The following is a 23,120-nucleotide window of genomic DNA, read 5'->3' as shown; positions in this document are numbered from 1 at the left end:
TATGTGATAATACTTTCTCTTTAATTCTATAAACGGAACTACTCTGATATGCGGCCTGAAATTGCCAAATTTCTTGATAAACATTTTTGGCGAGAAACTTCACGCAGCCATATTACTATCTAAATTTTTTGTCTACATTTCGAACTTTTAAGCCTAAAATGTCTCCAAAAACGCGGTTTTCGTACAGGCAAAAACTACGTTTTAAACACATGATTTAAGCTAAAAATTTAGATAGCAAAAACGTAAAGTTTCTAACCAAAAATATTTGACAAGAATCCACGTACACAGCGACATGTTTTAACTTAAAAAAACATCTACGAATGGCCCAATGTAAGCAATGAACAAATCTACAAACTGCACACCTCACTTTAATAAATTAACATAACAATAAATTTCAAAGAATACCATGTACACAACATTCTGTTTCAACTTTAAAAAACATCTACGAATTGCACTATTTAGACGGTACACACTAATCAACAAAATAACTAAAATAAATTTCAAACAATTCAAAAGAACAACAATAACGACAGAAATTCATACTAAAAAAACAATGAACATAACATTCTACAAAATAAGAACAAGAATAAAATAAAATGCACTTACCATTAATGCTTTTTCGAACAGCAGAAACACCAATTTCATACCGCCACGTAATCACTATCATATTTATATGACAGCCAGACACACTATCCAGAAAATTCATACTATGGTTCATAAATAAAATAACAAATAATCACAAATCCCTACTTCTATCCTCACAGCCACTAAAAATAATCTCCCATACCTTCTTTCCACACCTCCAAATACCCATTGACTCTTAACAGGATGGCCACGACGATATTTCCTTATGCCGAACTTCAATTCAACAACTTTTACCATTAAATCTTTCCCCCCTAGCTTCTCAGACACAAAGCATGACGGGAACCAACGAACTCCAGCGAAAGATTTTTCAACGTCAACAGGGTTGCCATACAACACGCAATCGCACCAAAAACCAGCACAGAACACATATCGCCACATTTGGTGAAATTAGGGCGTATATCAGAGTTGTACCCTATAAACAGACATAATTTCTTATTCAGATACAAAGTTCCGCTGTTCAAGTCCTATAATTGCTGTGTCGAGAATACCAAGTAATTTGTCAATCGAAATTTTTTCGTTTTCAATAACCTCTGTGTCACTTTCTTCACTATCAGAAGCGAATTATAATGAGGAATTTGATTTAAATCATATCAAAGACGGAGTACATCGAGATGAAATACTACATTTAGTAAGGAATTCTAAGCCAAATAAAATAAAAACATCTGCCCTGAAGATAAGGATAGTGCTGACAGATAAACTTCTAATTCATTGTGTGCCGCGGCTTCCGCCACCCCCGCCGCAGAGCAGCGTGATATTGATAAACAGATTTCGGAATGGTTAAAGAAACAGGATATGCCTTTATCCATTTTTTGCAGCAATTCCACTTTTTGTTTGATGGACATCGAAACATACTTTCGCTTTGTGGATCCTTTGGGAGCTCTAGCATCGGAAATTCTATTTGACATAATCAAAAGTTCAAGCTTACTTTTATAAAATTGCTCTAACAGTCTGCAAAAAATAATAAGCCAGGTCGAACTTGAAGATTAAGGAACAACGCAATCTGCAACATTAACTGAAATTGATAATTAGATAATTTTAGCTTATACCGTCTGTTATACATTAAACGCGCATGCGTAAACGTATTATGCGCACACACACATGTGCGGCCGTAAAGGTCTTATGCGCATGCGTAAACGCCTATGTGCATGCGTCGAGATGCGCAGAAAGTTTGTAGCTTTGAGGTCCGGATTATGGGTGTCCGAATTAACGACTTTTGACTGCACTGCTGTTTTTCTACGTCAAACATATTTCATTGATTTCTTTATACAGAGGATTTTGTGAATTAAAAGTTGGGTATATCAGTAAAAAATCTAAACCATTAGCCAAAACATGACCATTTCTTTATTTTTTCACACAAAAAAATAAATAAATAAATAAAAATAAAAGTTTATTAAAGTTGTATCTTCAAATTGTTGAATAAGATATTTTCTGACGTGTTATTCATGTTCATGTTTAATAGTAATGAATGTAAAATAAACTAAAACTTCAATTAAGTAAAACATAGAAATCTTTGCATCTCTGAATTTGCAATAAATGCATAACTGAAATACATTCGCCGACCGCATCAAATTTCTTCGCGGGCCGCCAGTTCGAAACCACTGTTATAGACAATGTTAAAATTGCCCCAAAATAATATTTTAGGATTTAACTTTTCATGAACAAATCCAGACAGATTAAAATAACCTTATCCTATTCTATTTGATTGGTAGCTTTCTGAAATTTAAACAATTGCATAACATCGTGAAAAGCTGTAGTGGCCCACTTATTGCATGAGAAATAATTATTTTTTATTTCATATATTTGTTCACGTGTTTAATTATTTTATAAAATTAACTTCAATATTTTGTTAATATTCATATTTATATTTCTTTTATGCTGAATGGCAACTAGTTCTGATTCATGATTGCTAGGTTTTGGTTTCAAAACGTTGCTCGTAGCGTCGCAATTCGATAGCTGGAAAATAAAATGCAATAAACTTAGCTATTTTTTTATAATTCATGCTGTTCCTAATCATAAATTAATTTTAAACATTAGTGGCCAAGGCTACATCGTGGTGACCCTGATTAATTTTTGAAATGTCAACAAATGACTCTTCTGAAACTGCTATGAAAGATACGATGCAGTCATCGGAGCTTCATAAGGTGAGTGTAAAAATACCTCCTTTTTGGACTGATAAACCGCAAATATGGTTTTTTTCAAGTTGAAGCTCAGTTCAGAATTAGAAATATCGTTTTAGAAGAAATAAAATTTAATTATTTAGTTTCACAGCTTGAACCTAAGTTCGTCGGAAATATTGGGACATTGTAACGAACGATAGTGCCATAAAATATTCGTATGCTAAAATCAGGTTATTACATTTATTCAAAGAAAGTGAAAATGTACGGATTAAACGTTTGATTACTGGTATCGAACTTAGAGACATGAAACCAAGCCAACTTTTGCAGAAGTTGAGATCAGTTGCTACTACAGATGTGTCTGAAAATCTAATCAAAACTTTATGGCTGGAGAAGCTACCTGACTCAATAAAAAATATATCATTAGTTAGTGATGAAGATGTAACCAAGTTAGCGTCTATGGCAGATAAAATTAGTGATATGAATCGGAAACCAGAAGTATTTAGTGCTAATGCTCCTTCCGTTCCCGCAAATAATTTGTTGCAAAAAATTACCTCTCTCGAACACAAAATTGATCAAATATCCATTCACTCAACACGCAGGGACTCGGATTTACGTAATTCACGTTCACAATCTCGAAGCTGGTCTCGTAAACGATATGACCCTACTGGCAAAGATTGTTATTATCATTTTCGATTTGGAGCAAAATGTATTCCAGAGAAATGCCAGCCTCCGTGCGCTTGGGTAAAAAACGATTCCAAAAACCAGGAAAACTCGAATCTGCAGTAGGTTCAGCGGCAAACGCTTCTGCAGAAAATATGAAGGATTGTCGCAAATTTCGTTTATTCGTTCGGGATCGAAGATCAAATTTGCACTTTCTTATTGATAGCGGAGCTGACGTAAGCATAATTCCTGCTACTTCACAGAATAAATGTAAAACTGAATACAAACTGTATACAGCTAATGGCACAGATATTTCCACATATGGAATAAAAACGCTAACTCTTGATTTGGGATTACGTCGTGATTTTCAATTTCCATTCATAATTGCCGATGTCATGAAAGGTATTTTAGTAGCTGAATTTCTACATAAATATAAATTGCTTATCGATGTAAATAAGAACAAATTAATTGATGGTGTAACACAGCTTTGTGTCCAATGTGATATCGCTGCTATTTCCACTGATTACTCAGTAACCACATTAAATAAATCCATAAAAATTTTCGATTTAGTGTCGAAATATCCCGAAATTTCTAAACCTAACCTTTTTCCTACACAAATTAAACATGGTGTTACACATTTTATTACGACTGATGGTCAACCCGTTTATTCAAAGGCACGACAGCTCGATCCAAAACGCTTAGCTATAGCTAAAGAGGAATTTAATTTATGCTTGACAATGGAATAATTCGTCCATCAAACTCCCAGTGGGCAAGCCTCTTGCACCTTGTTACGAAAAAGGATGGTTCATATCGTGTTTGCGGGGACTACCGACAACTGAATGCGCAGACGATATCCGATCGGTACCCAATTCTTCGCAATGAAGATTTTCATCATATTTTAAGAGGTACAAATATTTTTTCTAAAATTGATTTATTGAAAGCTCATTTTCAAATTCCCATTGCAGAAGAAGACAAATGTAAAACGGCCATCATCACTCCTTTCGGCTTATACGAATTTAATGTAATGAGTTTCGGTTTAAAAAATGCTACTGCAACGTTCCAACGATTTATTCACGAAGTCTTTAGAGGATTAGAATTTGTTTTTCCCTATTTAGACGATATACTCATTGCATCCAGTACCCATGAAGAACACGAAAATCACCTTAAATTAGTTTTCGAAAGATTACATACATTTCGGTTAAGAATTAATGTTTCCAAATCTGTATTTGCTGTTCCACAAATTGAGTTTCTAGGCTACCAAATTACACCTAAGGGTTCCCGTCCTTTGCCAGAAAGAATTCAAGCTATTACTAACTACAAACGACCAGAAACAATTCATGAACTTAGAACTTTTCTTGAAATACTTAACTTTTATCGTCGTTATATAAACATACCAGCCAACTTTTACGAATTTTTCGTAATTTTTACGAAAATGCGTTTGTTTTTATGATTTTAGGATCGTAATCCATTTTTTACGATTCTTTTTCTTTTTCAAGTGTTTTTAGTGATTTTTGTTGAAATTTTAGAATTTTTTGCCAATTCAGCGATTTTCGGCAATTGCATCGTGTTTTACCGCCAACTACCAACTACTTCGAATCCAATAACCTGCAGTTTCTCCCAACTCGCCACTTAACCAGCCAATCCAATGCGCTGAACTTGTTTCTCCCACTCTTTTCTTTGTGGGCGCCAGATTATTTTTTTCGCGTTCGCTTCAGCAGCAAGGGAATTACTCAGCTCGGACTCAGCAAGTAACAGTGGATTGTCGCATTCTGTTTTTTTTTTTTTTTTTGTTTGTTTGCACATGCTACGAATTTTCTTAATAAGTCATTTGTTATGAAATGAGTTAAAAAAAAAAAACGTATTCTCAATATTTTCGGCCTGCCTACCAAGCCGAATTTCCAACAATTAAAGAATCCTTCAAAGGAAATAACTATGCATTTTGCAACGTGTGCATGTGTGACTTCATAATAAGTCACGGTGGAAGAAGAGACTTTGTAAAGCATGTTAAGTCTAAAAAGCATAATGTTAATGCTTCGGCTTCGACAATGTCAAAGAAAGTGTATGATTTTTTTTTCAAATTCGGCTACGAATTCGGATGCCGATGTCATTTTGGCAGAGTGTTTGTTTACTGCATTCCTCATGGAACACAACGTGCCGCTAAGCACTGCTGATCACGCCGGTCAACTTTTCAGACGGATGTTTTCCAACTCCAAGATTGCTCAGAAATACGCTTGTGCTCGCACGAAAACATCTTCTATTGTGAACGAAATTGCCTGCGATGCACAAAGTAAAACGATAGCTGCACTCCAGAATTCAGCATTTTCGGTGTCAATCAATGGCAGCAACGACAGCGATTGGAAGCTTTACCCCATCGTTGTCACATATTTCTGTGATGTTTCTAATGAAATGAAAACTCATCTTTTGCATCTCCCATTGTTAAATGGAGACGCTATCAGGTTCAATGTTTCTTCTTACCTTCTTCGGAAACATACAATGACCTGACTAGAACAGAGAGCTTACTAAAGCTATGTTCACTAATTGTAGTAAGTAGACAGGATACAGACGAAGGGTATACAAAACCCTTTATTTTTCTTTATATACCATGACTTCCGTACTTCGGAATACAATGACCCTCCACTCGGGGTCTAACGTAAAAGATATCAAAATAAAACTAAACTCTAATTTAACTTTAGAATAAGATTGGCCTTATAATAACAGGAAGCGTATGTAGCACAGAGACTGTGAACACTACAATACGTTTAATTTATCAAGAGGATTAAAACCTCTGGCCTGGAAGGCAAATAGCAACTGCGTAACTTCTAAGGTAAGCGGCCTGCTTCGAACTCACTGCTTCCTCTCTTCTGCTTGGCAAAAAGGCCACACTTAAATACTTGGCGATCGCCAGACAACTTTGCATAAACTCCTTCACGCTTATAATTGTGGCCGGAAGTAGAAAATAAGAAGTGATAGTAAAGATTTAAAATAAAATAAACGTTAGTAAAACTTAAGATCCTTACATACTTCCCGCCAGAGTTAATTTGTTTGAAACTGAGGTCTAAAACGACCTTGTTGAAAACTTTTAACTCTAAAAACTAACGCGAGGCCAACCTTTTACAATCATAACTTAGCTAGAAACTAGAAAATTTAAAAGAAAGAAATTTGTTACAATAGCAGCTCCCGGGATATACAACAATCTTTTTTTTCTTTTTCATCTGTACTGCATCTAAACAGGAGCTTTATTCAATTCTGGTTCCTTCCAGAGATCTGGAAGGAAAACTAGTTTAATGAAATGTTACAGAATGACATTGCAAATAACATATAGAATACACTTTTCTTAACATTCTTATTTCATTCATGACTATTTTAATTATCTCTCCCCGTGCTCTCTGACATGTGTTGTAAAAGAACACCAACCACGAATGTGTTTCTGTCTACGTATGCCACACTTCCTCCTACAATCAAAACACTAACGTGTTAAAATTCAACATACGAGACCTCTTAACACACCCTAATTTCAACTCTAGACCCTGAGGTACTATTCTGAAAGTGGCTAACTCTAAAGTGTAGCGTCAGAGAGCCTAACTACATCATTCAACCTTTAACACATATTCACCATGATTTAATCTTTACAGTCACACGAATAACAAATTTTTAACATTACTTTCACTTTTACCATATCACGGTATTTCTTAACATTCAAAATAACAGTTCACATGTATACAAGAACATATCAACATGCCGTTAATTTTACACATTTGAAAGCATACATTAGTAGTACATTGTTAACTTCTATTCTTTTCAAAGCAAGTGCCAATTCTTTCTACATTGAAATAATACTACATTTCAAAAAGTCTTTCAGACTAAAACTTCTTTCTTGCTAGAATGTTTTAAATAAAATTTATACAATAACTTTTTACAATATTTAAGTCTTTACACAACGCTATTATACATCAACTTTAGTTTTACGCGCGAGTAATTGAAAAACATAATAAGAAAATCGGTCACAACTCATTTCTCGCCCTTTTGGCGATAAAGGTAGACCTCGCATGAGGTAAAACTTCTTGAAATCTGCCACTTGCAGTAAGAATGAAAGATTAACTTAAGTTTGTAAAGTAACATAAAATTTTACTTATCTTTGTAATATTCAGACATCCTTTTCTGGGCCCAGTCTTTAAAGGTATAGCTGATAGTAGCTTGGTTGATCCTCCTTCTTGTACGGGCTCGCCCTTCAGTGCTTTCCTCTGGAAGCTTCCGTTTTTCACCACTACGGCCACCCTTGAACATCTTCCTTCTGTCATCTGCTTGTGGTCTTGGCTGTTTGAAGGCAGCTGGTCTTGGTGGAACCGGGAAACTTCTGTCGTGATCCTGCTTGGACCTCGTTGTTGGCCGTTCAAATTTTTCTTGTACTTTTTCCTCCGCCGCTGATGGCCCTTCCGCAGTTCGGCGACTTTTGCTGTGGAGAGTTCTGTCGGATGAGTCAATCTTCCGTTTCACAGCCGGGTTATAGTTGCCGTCCTTTCTCCTGGTCCTTTCCACATACGTCGTCCTTCTCCCTTCTTCATTCTGGGGATATTTGTGAACTCTGTTTTCTGGACGGTGGAACGGCTTCTTTTTTTTTTTACCTTCAGTTTTTCCGCGGGGCAATTTTCTTTTCACTTGCTTCTGTCTCTCATTGGCTTGCCCTTGTACTTGTCGTTTTCCCACCTCTGGAACTTGTACCTGCGGTGTCTGCCGTACCGGATCCTGCAAAAGACCTGAAAAGATTTTCATTTTATTACGATCGAAGTAGGGTTTAATTTGATCCATATTTGTGGAACAGGTTTCACCATTTCTTTTTCTATAACATATGGTCCTTCAAAGCGTGGAAAAAATTTGGCAGTTTTATCTTCTGGTGCTGAAGAAAGTGAATGCTTAATTTTTAAAACTTCATCCCCTACTTTATAAGTTACTCCCCGTCGTTTCAGATCATAGTATAACTTCTGTTTTCTTTGTGCTACTTCCGTATTCTTTTTTGCTTCTTTTATTAGTTTTTCTATATCACCCATTTTAAATTCTGGGGCTCTTTGTTGCACATAAAATAGTTTATCTAACGGTGTTATAACCTTTCTGCCTAGAAATAACTCAGCAGGAGTTTTGCCTGTTGTATCATGTTTTGCGGTCCTAAGGGCGAAAGCAAATTCATTGACATAGTTATCCCAGCTTTTATGAAAATTTTTAACATAACTACGGATAATTTTCACTATATTTCTGTTGACCCGTTCCGCTATATTTGATTGCGGCCGATACGGGACCATTTTTAAATGACGTATGCCCAGTTTTTGACACATGTCTTCAAATATATTACTTACAAATTGAGGACCATTATCCGATATAACTTTTAGGGGCGCCCCGTATTTTAAAATATATTTATTTAAAATAGAATCAGTAACTAATTTCTCGGAGGCTCGTTTTAAGGGAACAATTTCGGTCCATTTACTAAAATGATCAACCATAACAAGGAGATAGCGATTTTTATTTAACTGACTTTTTGGGAAAGGGCCCAATAAATCGATGCCGATTATTTCATTTGGAAATTCGGATTTAATACTATTTAGAAACCCGGCCGGGCGGAAATTAATATAATTAACGGCTTGACATGTTGGGCAGGACTGGACATACGCCCTTGTTAACTTTTGCAGTTCAGGAAAGTAGACTGCCTCGCGTACGCGTTGGATAGTTTTTCGAATACCAGCATGAGAAGCTAAAGGGCTGTCATGGAGCTCTTGCAGGATATTTAATCTAAGACTAGCTGGGATAACAGGTCGAAATTCGTTGTTGGAATTCGTAGTTTTTGTGTAGAATAATAGACCATCTATTAGTTCGTAATGGGCCGCCCTATTTCTTATCGCCACAATATCTTGGTGGCTAAAATTTTCAGGATCCTTCAAATACTCATAAATACTTCCAAACTCAGGATCCTTACCCAGTTCGGTTATTACAGTTTCTCGGGAATTTATTGTACACGCTGTCAGCATTGCAACTTTTACGGTATTACCCTGTTCGTCTAATTTAATTCGTGATAGGGCATCTGCTACGATATTTTCCTTTCCGGGGGTATGCTTGATTACCAGATTATATTCTTGCAGCTTGAGTGCCCATCTTATTAACCTTGGGCATAAATTTTTCCCTGGGTACAATCTAGTTACCGCCGCATGATCAGAATATACTGTTATCGGCGCCTTTCCAAAATAGACTCGGAACTTTTGCACTGCTAACAGAACTGCAAGTGCCTCTCTCTCGGTCGCGGAATAGTTTCTTTGTGTTTGATTTAAAGTTCGGCTAAAAAATGCCACGGGCTGCTGATTTTGCGAAAGTACCGCTCCTACCGCATAATCCGAAGCATCTGCTGAAATTTCTAAATTTTCATCCTTTTCAGGAAATTTCAACACAGGGGCTTGCGTTAATGCTTGTTTTAATTTTTCGAAAGCACTATTGGCTTCGGTAGTCCACGAGAATCTTGCCTTTTTCCTTTTTAATTTTAACAATGGCTCAGCGATAGCCGCAAAATCTTTTACAAAGGACCTATAATATGAACAAAGTCCTAGAAAAGAAGAGAGCTTCTTTGCCGTGTTTGGAGTCGGATACTTTTGTACAGCGATTATTTTTGATTCATCTGTCTCGATCCCTTTTTGCGATATTTTGTAACCTAAATATTTTAATTCAGGGGCTGCAAATTTGCACTTTTCGACATTAACTTTTAGACCGGCCTCATTTAATAAAGAAAACACCTGTCTTAAATCCTGTATATGTTGGTCGAGATTACCACTAGTAATAATGATATCATCTAAATAGATAAATGTGGACTTTCCAAGAACAGGTCTTAACACAATGTCCATGCATCGCTGAAATGTTGCTGGGGCGCCTGAAAGGCCAAACGGCATTCGCAAAAATGCATAAGTGCCAGACTTGGTTATAAAAGCAGTCTTAGGCACGTCCTCAGGCCTGACCCCTATTTGAAAATAACCATTCGTTAAGTCTAAAGTCGTCATAAATTTGGTTGATTTTATGTTCCTTAAAATTTCTTCTATGATCGGTAACGGATATACCGGATATTTCGTTATGGAATTTAATTTACGGTAATCAATAGCGAATCTCCACCTTTTTGGATGCTCCAAAGGATAATCATTATTTTTCTTACATAAAACCACCGGACTAGCATAACTACTTGAGATAGGCGTTATGATCTTTTTACGTAGCATATCGGTAATATGCCATTCTATAATTTTTTCCTTATTCTTATCATACCGGTATGGTTTTTGACGAACCGGCAATGCATCTCCGGTGTCAATACTATGGTTAGTAACCTGAGTAAATCCTGGAATATCACTAAATAAGGAAGCAAATTCACTTACCACTTGTCGGATTCTATCTTGCTCGTCATTAGGCAGGTGGTCAAGATTTAACCTTGGCGGTTCAACCTTTTCTACATGCACTGGTTTCATCGTCAGCTTAAGGGACGCTGCATTAAAATCCAGTGTAGCTTGTGCGTCTGAAAGAAAGTCTATTCCTAGGATTAAATTTGCTTGCAAATTCTTTACTATAAAAAACATCACCTTTACTTGTTCGTCCTTGATACGGATGTACAAAGGTACTTTACCTACGCACTTACATTGTTCTCCTTGCGCCGCTAATACTGTTGTATTATCCGCATTATATATGCGGTATTTGCGAAAATACTTTCTAAAAAAGACTTCTGCCACACAGGAACACTGCGCGCCGGTATCCAGGAGTGCGGTGGCCGGGATATTATTTACCAAGACTTCAATCTTCGGAAGAGTTAAATTTTTCACCATTACTGTATTTAACTTGTAGGAAGAGGGGTTTTCGTGGCCTTCGGATTTCCGCACCCTCTCGTCAGCAGAAATCCGTTTTAGTTTAAATTATTTTTCCTTTCGGTGCTTTCCTTCTTTCTCCACTGGCCTTGAGACTTTTTTCCTGGGTTGCTATTGAACTGTCGACGTTCGCCGGCTGTTTTTGAATGCTCGGGTTTCCTTGCCCACTGATTCGCTTTTTCTCCGTAGCCATGTGCTTGAGTTTGCTGTAGTCTTGGCGTACCAAATTGGTTTCGCTGTTGATATTGGCGTCTTCTTTCGACGTCCGCCGTTCTTCTACTTTCAAACTGCATTGCTAGCTCAAATAACTTTTCCAGTGTAGTCGGATTTCGTAATTCAATAAAGTCTTGCACTTGGGGTAGTAACCTCGGCAAAATCACTTGAATTATTTCAGGATCCGGACGGTTTCCATACAAGAGCTTGAAAACGTGAATTTTTCTTAAAATAAAGCTCGAGAGGTTTTCCATTCTTTGTTGATATATACTGAAAAGTTCTGTTTCTAATTTCGCACGATCCCTTACAACAGGGAAGGCTTTTAGTAGGGCAGTCTTGAAATTTTCGTAAGTATAGGTGGGACTTCCTGCTTGACCCAAGAGACTTTTGCCGATACATTTGAACCAGTTAAGCGCTTGGCCCCTCAAAGCGCTGGTAGCTAAGGTAACTTTTTGAAACTCGTGCACGGGGTAGAGCATGAAGTGGTCATCCAATTTTTTTCCAAAAAACTGGTTACCTGTGAGTTTCCATTAAACGTTGCTTCTGGTTTCATCGAAGCGCGCATGGTCTGGACGATGTACCCAAATCCTTCCAGGGCGGCAGCTGGCATTTCTGGATTCTGAGCCGTTTCTGCAGGCAGCACAGGTTCTTCTTGAAACTCGGCCATGGTTATTCTTCGTCGGGCGCCACTATCAGGTTCAAAGTTTCTTCTAACCTTCTTCGGAAACATACAATGACCTGACTAGAACAGAGAGCTTACTAAAGCTATGTTCACTAATTGTAGTAAGTAGACAGGATACAGACGAAGGGTATACAAAACCCTTTATTTTTCTTTATATACCATGACTTTCGTACTTCGGAATACAATGACCCTCCACTCGGGGTCTAACGTAAAAGATATCAAAATAAAACTAAACTCTAATTTAACTTTAGAATAAGATTGGCCTTATAATAACAGGAAGCGTATGTAGCACAGAGACTGTGAACACTACAATACGTTTAATTTATCAAGAGGATTAAAACCTCTGGCCTGGAAGGCAAATAGCAACTGCGTAACTTCTAAGGTAAGCGGCCTGCTTCGAACTCACTGCTTCCTCTCTTCTGCTTGGCAAAAAGGCCACACTTAAATACTTGGCGATCGCCAGACAACTTTGCATAAACTCCTTCACGCTTATAATTCTGGCCGGAAGTAGAAAATAAGAAGTGATAGTAAAGATTTAAAATAAAATAAACGTTAGTAAAACTTAAGATCCTTACAACGCTACGGGGGAAAATATTGCCTCCTTGGTAATTAATGAGTTGAAACAACTTAACATCCCAATATCAAACTGCATTTCATTTGGTGCAGATAATGCTCATGTCATAATGGGTGACAAAAAGGGTGTAGCCTCTTTCCTCAAAAAAGAACAAAATGAATTAATTGTTATTGGATGCCCATGCCACTTATATAATTTGGCAGCAGAAAAAGCTGCAGCTGTAATTCCACACAGTAATGCTGAGTGCGAGAGAGTCTTCAGTGTTGTGAAGAAAAACAAAACTATGTTTCGTTCTTCAATTTCACCAAAAACTCTAGAAAACATTTTAATTGCTAAATGTTATGAGGAAACTAATTGTTATGACAGGAAATTTTCCAAAGAATTTTTGGCTGAAGCCAAAAAATGCACTCTAAATTCATTGCAATAATTTTTTTGTGTAACATTAAGTTCTTGTTTTATGTTTCCTAATAAATTTTTTAGTTACTACTTAATTGAGATTTACTAATGCAAGTACAATTTTCTTTTTCCTATTTGTATAAATTGTTATTTTTTTAATATCAAAGCATGATATTAATTCTTCGTGTTCTTCTGAATTTTGGAGAAATCTTCTGAATTTGGGGGAGAAATCTTCTGAATTTTTATCTTTAGAGGTTGGCAGGTATGTATAAAGGAAGCAGCAAAGAATCAAGCATTGTTGTGTGCGTATCTTAAGGGAGCTAAAAAGAGGGACAAACGTAAAATCGAATGGACTGAAGAAGCTGAAAAACAGTTTGAAAATTGCAAGAATGACCTGGTGAACACGGCACTGTTGTCTTTTCCTAATTCTGAGCCATCTCTGGCGTTATTTACAGATGCTTCAGATACGGCGATTGGCTCCGTGTTGCAACAATACGAAAACTCCTCGTGGAAAGCCAATAGCATTTTTTTCTAAAAAATTAAATGATACTCAGCAAAAATATAGCACCTATGATACAGAACTATTAAGCATATATCTTTCAGTTAGATACTTTAAGCATTATCTAGAAGGAAGAGTATTTACAATTTACACAGATCACAAGCCCTTAATATTCGCCTTTCGTCAAAAACTTAACAAAGCAGCACCTAGACAGGCTCGCCAACTTCAATAAATCTCCCAGTTTTCCACTGATATCAAATATGTAAAAGGTGAGAATAATATTGTGGCGGATACATTATCTAGAGTTAATGAAATTTCATCGATAGATTATGATAAAATAGCTGATGAACAAACTCAAGATGAAGAACTGAAGAGTTTGCAAACCACTACTTCCTTAAATTTAAAGCAATGTTCTCTACCTTCAGGGAAATATTTGTGGTGTGATACATCAACTAAACATATTCGGCCGTATATTCCTCAAGCTTTCAGAAAACACGTCTTTTAGCGAATTCATGGTTTATCACATCCAGGAATAAAATCGACTATGAAATAAATGACATCAAAATTCATTTGGCCTAACATTAAAACGATGTACAGTTGTGGACAAGAACCTGCATTCCTTGCCAAAAAGCTAAAATCAGTCGGCATACCAAAACAAAATTAGGTGAGTTTGAAGTAGTACCAGGAAGATTTTGTGTCATCCATATTGATCTCATTGGACCCCTTCCCCCATCTAAAGGGAATATTTATTGTCTTACTTGCATAGATAAATTTTCGAATTTTATGGAAGCAATTCCTTAAGAAAATATTTCTGCTGAGAACGTCGCAAGAGCCTTTTATAGCCACTGGATTGCGCGTTTCGGAACGCCAAGTAAATTCATTAGTGATCGTGGATCCCAATTTAAAAGTGATACATTACGAGCTTTGTCCAAAATCTGTGGCATCAATTTACAACACACTACTGCCTACCACCCTTCGTGTAATGCCAAAGTTGAGCGCATTCATCGAACATTAAAAACAGCATTAAAAGCCCACAACAACATATGTTGGACGGACACATTACCAACAGTACTTTTGGGTTTGCGTACTGCTGTTCAAGAAGATACAAATCATTCTATTGCGCAAGTAGTTTATGGTCAAGAGTCTAAGACTTCCTGGAGAGTTTTTAAGCAAACCAAGTAGCCAAACAGCATCAGAGACTTTTGCTAAAACTCCAGAAACAGATGGAAGTTCTTGGACCGAGACTCACTTGTGAAAATTCATCTGAACGGATTTTTGTACATAAATTTAAATAAAAAAATTGTTCTCATGTGTTTCAGCGAATAGACTGGGTAAAAAAACCTCTGAAACCTCCTCATGAAGGACCATTTCTTGTTATTGATCGCAAGGACAAATATTTTGCTATTAGCATAAAAGGAAAACATGTTAATGTATCCCTGGATCGCTTGAAACCAGCATATATTTTAGCTGAGGAAAATTCTCAGATGATACAACCTGACTACACTAATTTGCAGACACCGGACCCAAATTCGGATGTGAATCAAAAACATTCTCGCACAGGCAGAACTATACGTTTACCTGTTAGATTCCAGGATTGACTCTAAATTATTCTGATAGTGGTTAACACTGCAATACTAGTTACTAGCTATTTCACCATCTTCGTAATGTAACTTAGTTACTGGTGGGGGAGTAGTGTAGTGGCCCAGTTATCGCATGAGAAATAATTATTTTTTATTTCATATATTTGTTCATGTGTTTAATTATTTTATAAAATTAACTTTAATATTTTGCTAATATTCATATTTATATTTCTTTTATGCTGAATGGCAACAAGTAGTTCATATTTATATTTATATTTCTTTTATGCTGAATGGCGACTAGTTCTGATTTATGATTGCTAGGTTTTGGTTTCAAAACGTTGCTCGTAGCGTCGTATTTCGATAGATGGAAAATAAAATGCAATAAACTTAGCTATTTGTTTATAATTCATGCTGTTCCTAATCATAAATTAATTTTAAAAATTAGTAGCCAAGGCTACAAAGCCATAGAAGCGCTTGTTACAAATCTTGTTTCCCTGCAGTTATGTAATTCAGAATTACATTTCTTTGGTTACCTACATGAAAACTTTTTTTGCACTTAAACAAGAGAAAAAGAATAAAAATAACCTCTTAAACTTATTAGTAGAAATTATGTGCATAAAAGAATCCGGAAAATAAAATATAAAACTGACCGGATGATTAAATAGCCTGCAATAGATTTCGAAGATACAATATTATTGTGGAAATATATGCATATTTTATTTTTTTAAACTTTCATTGTTACTTTTCTGTTTCGCCGGCGCAAATCTCAGGAAGCAGACTTTGTTGGCTGCAACACACAGTATACACATAAAAAATGTTAATAATGTTAGTTCTAAGAAATTTTTATTTCGAAGGCATAAACATTTTAATATTTTGTAGAAAGACAATAGATAAAGACGATAAATTTGTAAAAAGACATTAATTTAAGAATTTATTTTGCTTTCATGGTACAACATCCTGATTCGCCATTTCACATCACGTGATCCCAAGTGATCTCATCTCGCGTAAACTATGCTACAAAAATCTAATTCTCTCAGTAATTATCTACATTAATTTCAAGTTAAATCTTAATTTGGAATGCAAGTTTAAATGCAAGAAATATTTCAATTCGTACGAATAGCTTACTCAGAAATCGTATAAACCGCAGAGCTTTACTTCGCTAGTGCATTCTCATTAGAATTGATGAATTTAACCCTTGACTTTGTCTTTTCTATATTTTCGCCCAGTAAAGTGCAGAATCACCCACTTATTTGTTTGGCACTTTTAACAAGAGTAAGAACTGGATTTTGGGCAATTTTCTTTGACTTTTTAGTGAAAAATCAGTTGATGTGTACATGGATAAAGTCATTCTGTAGTCATTTGAAGTTGTGATTCTGAAGTGAACATTGAAAGCTTTAGCAATTCACATTTCCTTTAACTGCAATACAGTTGATCTAGTTGTAGTGCACTTTTAAAAGTAAATGTGGCTCCTGTCAAATGAAAAAGCACAGTGCTGGTTTCAAATGCAAAGTCATTCAGTTTGTGAAAGAAAATGAAAATCGTGCTGCAGTGTGGATGTTAGGTGTTGGTGAAAGATAGAACAGATGATAATTCTTTATTTATGGATCAGAGTAACAGAGCTGGTGAAGACAAAACAGAATTCGATGATGTACCTGAAGATAAAATGGAAGATGAATGAACATGAAGAGTTTTATACCTTATCCGATAAAGAAAAATTTTTAAGTTCATAAGGTATATGTCATTTCTTTTAAAACAGCATTTAAGTACATGTAAAAATCTAACTTTTGTATGCTGATTTTATACTTATTTTTAATCATTTTAAAATCTGGTTTACAACGCACATCCACAAATTTCAATCTTATTTTTTACATTAAAAGTGCAGATTATACCGTGGAATATTCAGTAATTCTTAGTTTGACACCATTTTTAAAAATGGCAGTTATCTTTTGCAACTTAGGTTTGCCAAGCTTCTGCAATTCTCTGTTGTTCTCTGAAGCTAAAACATATTGGTGTGTACATGATGAAAAGAGTACAAAAAGAAAAGTGTTTTATTATTTAAGTAATTTTAGTTTTTTTTTTTTTTTTTCTGTTTTAAGTAATTTTTATTGTGCCACCATTTTTGAAAATGATTCTTGTCTTTCGCATCTCAGGCTGGCGAAAAATTAGTTACTTACGACAGTCAATTCTTTATGGAAGGCTGGGCTTAATCAGAAAGTGCCCATTATCTAGAATATTTTAGTAAATTAAAATTCATGACAAACCAATGGACTGTACTCTTCTACTATTGGTATGGGATTCATATATGTATGTATGCACATGCATATATGTGTGGGTCTACATGCATATATGAATATAGGAATCCAGTCCCGACATCAGAATACTCAGATTATAAAAAAAAGCCAGTATATACCATATAAAAATATTTATCAATATATTACCAAAATCAAATTTCAAATAGTTGAGATATTAATTAACATTACCTACTCTAGAGCAGTTAAAATTGATTATGAATTAATTAAAAATTCAAAAATCTATCTTAAATCTGAATACATTTCCTGTAAGCAGCGAAAGTTTCGGAAACAATGACACAGATTATAACACAAAGCAACTGAAATAAAAATGACAGTAGCTGAAACCGTAAAACCCACAACAAAATGTTTAATAAATAGAAATCTAACGCAATATAACTCTCATAAGCACCAATTTAAGTAATATCGAATTGTTTATAAATTTTGGTTTAATCCTAGTATCCGGTGCACACAGGATTTGGCTACTTTTGGCGACTTTATGATGAGCAGTAAAAACGGGACATATACGATGAGTAGTTAACGGGTCATTCAAAGAAAATATACAGTTAAACATAGTATATATACTATGTGTGTATAATATATATATAGACGTTTTTTGGATCATTTTTGGTGTTGGCGATAATTTTTAAAGTCGCGCCAAGGCTGCACCGTATACTTTTTAAGGTTTATTTGCAGTTCGACATAGTACTATTTCGGCATACAGTTGATAAGGAAAATCACAAAAGAAAAACTGCTATAAGTATCAACGAACAGAAATCAAAGCTTCCTACTTAGAAAGTCATAATTCGTTCCGTTTACTCAAAGTTTAAGAAGAAACATTATAACATTTACTATATTTTTACACTGGTTTTCGTTTAACTTCTTTAAAAACTTACGTTAGGTACGGTGCAACAATTCTAATACCAGATTCATCTTGATTCTCTTTGACAGGTTCCATATCTACCTTCAAATATCTGAAGTTTTAAACTGTACTTCGTAACACTTAACTAAACGTTAAAAAAATTTTGGCCTTTACTAATAACAATAAACAACTCGCAATTGCAGAATGGCGTAAAAGGCCTAGTTGCCATATGAAGAGAGTAAATAGCAATGCTTTCATTATTGATATTGTCAAATGATTGCAAGAAAGAAAGTACAAGAAAAAATTGGAAATAACATGCAATTTTTATTAATTGAATGTAATTTACTGATGAGAAAAAGAATGAGATATGAATATATAAACATTATTTTTAATTTCTGTAAATATAGAATCGTTTGCATTATTCCAGCTAAATAAATAAACACTTCATCTACTAGGATTTAAAGCAAGCCAGTCTGATATTTAAAATGTATAGTTTTTAAAAAATACTCTTATTTCAAGATGCATTGGCTGTGGGCAGTTCACGGGAGGGTGACTACCACTGTCCAATCTGTGTTTTACAGCAAGGATGAATTTGAATATTTTGTTTAGCTAATCTGTTGCACTTAGTTGTGCCATTTGTCTTCATTTAGATCGCGATATTAGTTTAATTATTCCAATCTGGATAACCTGTTTCAAAACGTGATAATTATTAATATATCCAATATTTCTCATTGCACGCATAAGCTGCTTTGCTCGGAGTCTGAACTTGGGTGGGTGACCACCCACGTGACAGGCTCCTGCCAATCATCTCCCTCAACCCCACCTACATTTCACAAAATTTGACAAGTTTCGCCTAGTTGACGCGGCGTAAATCGCCTTAATTAAAAACTTAAGTACTAACGCCTTAGGGCAATTTACCAACAGAGACGGTTAAAGTAGCGGTTGGCTACTAATTGCCGCCTAGCCTTTGACTCGATTTCGATTTCGAAAAAATACTCACAACATAATGTTTTTTGGGATGATAAAATGGTATATTCTATTATGGGAAATTCAGGTCGGTGTTCGCTGTCCTGGAAACATTTCCCTGTAGATCACTATATAAATAATACCTTTATCAGAAAAATATCTTGTGAAGAAAGTGCTAACCTTCTTTTCTTACTGTATCATGAGACTGCATTATAACATGTTACTTTTGAATAGATACTTCAAAGCCATTTTCCCACTTCTGATGTGCGATCAGGGTAGCGATTGCTGTCTAATCCTAATCGACCTCACCCTCTCGAAGAAAAAGGCTAGAGCCTATATCATCTCGAAGAATATGTAGGTGGCAACTATCTATACTCTGTTACATTAAAATAGACACTTGAAAACCATTATTATTTCGGACTACAACTCGCGTCTTTATCAACGCACAGCATTTAGTTTCTCCATGTCATTTCAGAATGTAGTTCAAGTCGCGGGCTTTTCATGAAGTGAAACATGCTAATCGGAAAAAGTGGAGGAAAACATTTAAACGACTTGGATATTTTTCACTCAGCTGTTATGATGGTTGCGATTCAAATCGGGCGGAAAGTGACCTCTGAGTTGTTACTCAAAAGTAACAGACTAACAGAAGGTGTTGTGATAGGAGAGCACATTTTAAGAACATGAGATCGGCTAAAGTCGAATATGAAACGTCGGATGAATAGTCACAGCCTAAATAAATTCAACATCAGGTCAAGACGATTTTCAACGGGCAGCTAAAACTCGCCGGGAAGCGTATTTTTACTTCCTTCGTAGGAAACGCAACTCGCGACTAAATTTGGCGATTTATCAGGTCTTGGCGAAATTGTGTGGCTAGCGCTTGCGCAGAGATGGACGAACTATCGTGATGATATGTCGTATTTACTAGCGTGATACTTGATCGCCGATATTTCGTAATGGCGGCTTATATGTAATTGTGCATGTGTCAAACATAATTACTCAAGCAGTAAACTTTATATGTGATTAGTGGGGGTATTAAATACAGAAAAATGGCGGTTTATTTTTCAACAGAGTGTACTTATGGTGCTTTTTTTATGGTGTCGAGCTATTGGCAGTTACTAGCACTGCATATGGTTAGCGTGGTCGCATTATAATAAAGATATATATTAAGTATATACGGGGGAAAAAATCTCCTTCAGCTGAACATGAGCTTATATGATATGATAGCAATATAGGCAGAAGTGCTTTTTTTTTTTCGACTTATGGAATGCTCATGTCTCAGCACCTGTGTTATTACATCTTTCCTGAACATTTTTGCGATTTAGTAAACCATGATATTTAATAATGATAATATCTGGTTGAAAGTGAACAATAAAATAATAATAATTTTTTCCTAATTTAATAATGACTATTCTTAGTTTACCCTATATAGTTCAGTATTAATAACTCTGTAACTATAACATGTATATATTTACCTATTAAATAATTCTGTTAAGATATGTATTGTTTCTTATAAAGCATCAAGTGGATGTATAAAAGTTAATAATTTATTCATTTTAACAGTTTTTATTTAACTCATTTTCATCTTCCTTTGCTTCTGTTGTCTAGTTTGTAACATATACAGACACTTACTAAATGAGATATATTTTCCTTTATATATATATATATATACAGTGGCTCCGAAAAGTGTTCCTACACTTATGATTTTTATTGAAATAGGGCTCTATCCATTAATTAAAAGTAAACTTTCTGAATGAGATTTTAATAATAAGATCTATAATCTATTCGTAACAAAATTACATGAAATATTTTTTAAATATAGCGAAATTTTATTTTTAAGAAATTAATAATCAAAAAATGGCAAACATTTTATCTCACAAAAGTCTTCGTACACTGAAATATTTTTAGATAAAATCAAAATCAGAATTATCGTTCGCCGCTTTTTTAAAATTTTTGCATTGTGGTGGCATTTAAAAAATCATTTGCTTTAATTTTTTATTGTTTACTTCATAATATTCTATTTATTATTGAAAAAGGAGTCGCAGTCGTAAAGAAATTACAAACAGCACTCGAAAACTGATAATTTTTCACCATACTAGTTAGTGGTAAGCATACTAGTGGTAACCCACGTTTAAGCGCTGTAAAAGTTTCTGCAGAATTTAATGCAAAGTTTTCTACTTCTATTTCACTTGAAACTGTTCGACGAGTTCTCAGAAAAGCTGGATTACATGGCCGTTCTGCCCGCAAAAATTTTTTTGTTAGTGAGAAAAACAGAAAGCTTAGGCTTTCATTCGAAAAGTCAATGATAAATACACCCGAAACGTACTGGAATAATGCTCTATTTGCTGACGATTTAGTATTTTTGGTTCTGATGGTCGAATAACTGTATGGAGAAGAAAAAATGAGGAACTTCATTCTAATAACTTAATTGGAACATTTAAGCATGGTGGTGGAGGTGTTCTTGTGTGGGGGTGCATGGCAGCATCAGGACTATCTAATTTGGTATTTCTTGATGGCATAATTAATCATTCTCTTTATTTAAATATTTTAAGAGACAATTTAAAATTATCAGCCCAAAATTTGGGTATTGGAAACAACTTTATTTTTAATCATGATAACGATCCTAAGCTCAACGTTCGCCTGTGGTGTCTCTATAATTGTCCACAGGTTTTGAAAACACAAACTCAGTCGCCAGATTTAAACCCCATAGAACAAATTTGGAAAGAACTGGAGGTTAGAGTACGGAAACACGACATCAAAACGAAAAGCTTTTCAAAACAGTCATAATGGAAGAATAAATGAACATTTATACAGAAGTTACAAAAAAACTGGTAAAATCTATTCCCAGACGTTTAAAAGCTGTTGTGGATGCTAAAGGTTATCCTACTTAATGTTAATTTAATGAAAAATGAAAATATTTACTATTATGTCAAGATTTTTTAGAAGTGTACGAAGATTTTTGTGAAATAATATGTTTGTCATATTTTGAATATTAATTATTTAAAAATAAAGTTTCGCTATATTTTTAAAATGTTTCATATAATTTTGTGCGAATAGATTATAGATCTTATTATTAAAATCTCATTCAGAAAGTTTACTTTTAATTAATTGATAGAGCCTTATTTTAATGAAAATCGCAAGTGTACGAACACTTTTGGGAGCCACTGTATATGGGAACATATCATGAGCGGCATTATATTCAAAATATGTATTTAAGTTTTAAAGAAAAATTCAATCTGAGAAATATTTTATCATGTAAGAAATGTTAATCAGAAGTAACATAGTTAGGTATTATATTTTGAAATTTAATCATGTTAAGTAATTATTACATTTATAAGTTTTAGGTTTATTTTAGATTTTAACATATACTTGAGTAATTGATTATTACTATCCCTTTAATAAAAGATTTAAATGAATTATAAATATATCTTTTCTTACTTTGACATAAGTAATTATAATTTCTGTAACTTTTTCTTAAGAGACTGTTAGTTTTCAAACTAAAAAATTGAGTTCTTCTGACAACCGAGGACGCTGCGATCACCGAGGCAAGCGGTTGCACGTTCGCAACGCTCCGTAAAAAAGTGAAAAAAATTTCCTTTTCCCTTGGTGATTATCAATTAAATTACTCTGAAATAGTGTTTTTTCTACAATACCTATATCATTCTTAAGAATTTCGGCTCCGATGTTGACGAGATAAAACAGCGGACAATGTAAGGATATACTCCAAAAGCCTGGAATTTTAAGATAAGTACTTTTCTTTCATCTAAAAT

The 23,120-nt window shown here is 34.9% G+C and overlaps 1 protein-coding gene across 2 annotated transcripts in view; it reads right to left on the bottom strand.

Moving 5' to 3' along the window:
- Positions 1-18,609, bottom strand: part of Tsen54 (tRNA splicing endonuclease subunit 54) — a 108,280-nt gene extending 89,671 nt beyond the window's left edge. For both annotated transcript variants that reach the window (XM_085818908.1, XM_085818909.1), the window contains exon 1: positions 18,422-18,609. In XM_085818908.1, the coding sequence (XP_085675034.1) occupies positions 18,422-18,483 (62 nt within the window). In that variant the 5' untranslated portion in view covers positions 18,484-18,609. The remainder of the gene's footprint in view (positions 1-18,421) is intronic.
- Positions 18,610-23,120: the final 4,511 nt, after the last annotated feature.

Source organism: Stegodyphus dumicola, chromosome 6, assembly GCF_044657685.1.
Source record: "Stegodyphus dumicola isolate Sdum_Otavi_A_Nest chromosome 6, ASM4465768v1".
In the NCBI taxonomy this organism is placed as follows: domain Eukaryota; kingdom Metazoa; phylum Arthropoda; class Arachnida; order Araneae; family Eresidae; genus Stegodyphus; species Stegodyphus dumicola.
The sequence above is the reverse complement of the archived record's forward strand: the minus strand, read 5'-3'. Positions and strand labels throughout refer to the sequence as shown.